The sequence below is a fragment of the Arachis ipaensis genome, chromosome B08, assembly GCF_000816755.2.
Source record: "Arachis ipaensis cultivar K30076 chromosome B08, Araip1.1, whole genome shotgun sequence".
In the NCBI taxonomy this organism is placed as follows: Eukaryota; Viridiplantae; Streptophyta; class Magnoliopsida; order Fabales; family Fabaceae; genus Arachis; species Arachis ipaensis.
This window is the reverse complement of record NC_029792.2, coordinates 89,306,675-89,310,489: the sequence shown is the minus strand read 5'-3', so window position 1 is coordinate 89,310,489 and position 3,815 is coordinate 89,306,675. Positions and strand designations below refer to the sequence as shown.

At 43.4% G+C, this 3,815-nt stretch overlaps 1 protein-coding gene across 1 annotated transcript; it reads right to left on the bottom strand.

Moving 5' to 3' along the window:
* LOC107611253 lies at window positions 251–1,217 on the bottom strand. Its single transcript, XM_016313203.1, has 2 exons — window positions 856–1,217; window positions 251–677 (listed from the first exon to the last, which is right to left on the bottom strand). Exons 1-2 carry the CDS (start codon window positions 1,215–1,217, stop codon window positions 251–253), a joined length of 789 nt encoding a protein of 262 aa, XP_016168689.1.

Here is a 3,815-nt window from a genome sequence, read left to right as displayed (position 1 = left end):
GAAGTGGGAACTCGGGGATATCTTCCGGGAATACTTCTGGAAAATCTTTAACCACCGGTATCTGATCTAAGTTCTGGGCATCACCCAATGCGTTAGCAGCCAACAGAATATAACCCTGACACTTCTTCCCACTACAGTGCACTATTACAGAGTTCAAGTACCCCGTAGCTACCACGGCTCCATTCTCTCCTTCTGGCATAAACCGAATTGTCCGTTCAAAATAATCCAACAAAACCCGATTTTTTAACAATCAATCAAACCCCAAAATCATTTCAAGCCCCACCATTGGTAAACAGATCAAATCATGCACAAAATCTCTACTCTCAAGCTTGAAACCTACTTGTCTACAACCTGACCTAGTCATAACTGTCTGATGCAGAGTATGTACATGCAGATCAAAAGGAAACTCTGACACTTTCAAACCTAATTCCTCAAATTTATCAAACGAAATAAATGAATGCGAAGCTCCAGTATCATATAATGAAACTAAGGACTTATCACCAATTAGACATATACCTCTCATCAATGGATCCGCCTTGGAAGCATCCTTGGCATTCACAGCAAAGACTCGACCTTGATGCTGACTCTGGCCTGCATTCTGATTCCTCCCACGAGGGTAATCCCTCGTAATGTGGCCAGGCAACCCACACTTGAAGCAACCACCTAAACCAATCTTGCTGAGTCATAAGGGTGAAAATGTCCACAACTATTAAAAGCTAAATCCGGAGAATCCTTACTCTGATTTCCTCTTCCCTTAGCATATTGAAACTGATTCTGATTGTTCTTCTGAAGCCCCCTTGGCCATGAGGCGCATATCCTCCTCTTTTGAAGCTTTGTCCTCTCAGATGAAAATACTTGCCACGTCCACGACTAGAACTCCCTCCATGAATGTCCTTAGATGCCTCCACGGTCTTGGCATACTCCTCCACTACCCTAGCCTTATTCACCAAGTCAGAGAAGACACGGATCTCCATAGGAGCCACAGTAGTCATAATGCTCTCCTTCAAACCCCTTTGGTACTTAATGCACCTCCAGCTCTCGAAAGTCTCCTGGTCACTCTGACACACCCGAGAAAACCTACAAAGCTCTTCGAACTTGTTAGTGTACTCTACCACAGATATGGAACCTTGCTTTAGCTGCATTAACTCCATCTCCTTTGCTTCCCTTGCAGACTCAGGGAAGTATTTCTTATAGAAGCCGTTTGGAACACCTCCCATGGAATGTCGGCGTTCTGAAGCTGTAGCAAACGACACTCAGCTTGCCACCAAGGCTGGGCCTCTCCCACTAGCTGATAAGCTGCAAACTCTACATATTGATTAAGAGGAACATGCTGTGCCTGTAAAGCAAGCTCCATAGCCTAGAACCAGTGGTCCGCTTCAATAGGATTTGTGGACCCTCGAAAAGTTGGCGGATGAACCTTGAGGAACGTTGCCAAGGTCATCGAAACTCCTCCCGTGTTATCGACGTTACACTCAGCATTATCATTGGCATTCCCTTCGCCATTCCCATTACCATTTCCGTTCCCGGCTGGTTGGCCCAATCTCTGCACAGCTTGTAGAGTCGCAGCAGCATTAGCTTCCATGGTATTAGCAAGATTCGCCATTGCCACCATGAATTCGGCATGATTGTCAGCTGGTTGCTCATTCCTACTTTCTCGGGTACGTGTTCGACCTCGCCCGCGAGTGGCCATGTAGGGTTCCTGTCTACACCAAACAATCGATATCAAGGTGATCAGTCTCAATATCAAAAGACTAGTGCTTCAATTATCCCAAACAGGCACTCCGTAAAACGTACTAACGAAGCTACTAGCTTGAGGCACAAGAAACAGATAAGATATATCAAAAGATAAGTATATAATATCATAGGAAACTAGCCACGACTCACGGAGTTTAAGTCGGCTAGCCATATACAAGTATACAGAACCATATAGAAACCTGACTGTTTAAAAATAGCTTATACAAGTTTTTCTCTCATAATACAAGCCTCTAGGCTAAACAAAATACAAAAGAGAGATGTATAAATGGATAAACCAAAAAGACTCCAAAATAATCCAGGATCCTCCGCTTTTGTCACCATCCCAAGCAACTCACCAAGGTGGGTTGCGACCTGCATCTGAAAAATACAACAAGGATATGGTATGAGAACCGGAGGTTCTCAGTATGGTAACAGTGCCCAGTGATGTAGGATATAAGACCCCGGAACGCCAAAGGCAATCCTAAGCTTTATATCAATCACCAGATTCAAACTTAAAGCATCCTAAAACAAATAAGCATAATATACCAACATTAACTTAAATAAACCAGGTAATCTATCTTAGGGGATTTCTATTCTAACCAAACACCGCTGTCCTACAGCCCTCACCAACCGATCCTCCAAGCGATCTCATCGCCCCCGCCTTCCGAACCACCTTAATCCCAGTAGAAAACACAGGTAATATATAATGCAAGTAAAACACAAGTAGAAGCATATAAGGCAAATAATTCAGATAGCAAGTAAACATGTTATTCCATTAGGCAAGCCATTACAAGTAAACAAAGCATACAAATAGATAGAAAATGCATATGATGAATGCCTGCCCTACTGGCTGTGATATCACATTGTCAGTTCAACTGCCAACCCAACACATCTCCATGGAGACGTCGCCCTTCATATTTCTCATATGGGAACCCCCAAGATATAGTGCCCGGATCACTGTCCAGGTACCGGTGCCTGCTCGCCCTATAAATCCGAAGGGATGCGAGCGTGATACTCTTGCCTCAGACCTCACATCTCAATGAAAGCAGGATTAACCACCGTCCTTACGCCGCCGCCGCTACCTCGAAAGACGGGATTAACCACCATCCCTGCCGGGTGCAGCACGTCTCATATTCTCAGTGAAAACATTATTTCAGTGGTTTTTAGAAAACATTTTCAGTATACAGAGATCCATCGTCTCAATCCGAGTCCTCGACTCATCTCAACCACTGTCCATTCATAACTCAGTTTCCAATGTCAAAAGTTCATCATTACTTATCTCATATATCACTTATCCTCCACCCAACGTCAAATCATTCTTAGCACGCCAGAAACCTAGGCCTCCGTTTTCTAATTTATCATAAAACCATGTTCTAGAACCCTTAAGTTATGTCCCATGTTCTAAGACTCAAAATTTAGCCCAAAACTCTTAAAATGGTGTTTTAAAAGCTTACAACCTTGTTGGAAAGGTAGAATAGTTGAAAAACAAGAAAAATTTAAGAAACAGGACGTGTGCAGCCGCACAGGTGTGTGCATACGCACGCCCAGGAGATTTTAAGATGGGTGTGTACGCATATAGGTGTGCGTATGCACAGTTGCAGTTCTTACATAGTACCCTTTTGGGGCGTTGGATGCCACCCTTGGGCTCCCTTTTGGGCGTTTCAATGCCAGCTACTCCCCTTTGGGCGTTGAACGCCAGGAATGGGGCTGGTGGCTGGTGTTGAATGCCCATTTTGGGCCTTTATTTCCAAAGCAAAGTATAGAATATTATATGTTTCTGGAAAGCTCGGGATGTTAGCTTTTCATAGCCATTGAGAGCGTGCCATTTGAACTTCTGTAGCTTCAGAAAAGCTCCTTCGAGTGCATGGAGGACAGATCCTGACAGCATCTGCAGTCCTTTCTCTGTCTTTGAATATGACTTTTGCTCAAGCTCCTCAATTTCAGCCAGAAAATACCTGAAATCACCATAAAACACACAAACTCAAAGTAGAATCCAAAATTATGAATTTTGCACTAAAACTTATGAAAACATAATGAAAACTATATGAAAATGATGCCAAAAGGCATATAAAATATCCGCT

Coding starts and splice junctions, on each gene's coding strand:
- LOC107611253 (XM_016313203.1), bottom strand. CDS start 1,217: ATGGGAGGTGTTCCAAACGGCTTCTATAAGAAATACTTCCCTGAGTCT. Junction 678..855: donor TCTAGTCGTGGACGTGGCAA/GTATTTTCATCT, acceptor CTTATGACTCAG/CAAGATTGGTTTAGGTGGTT.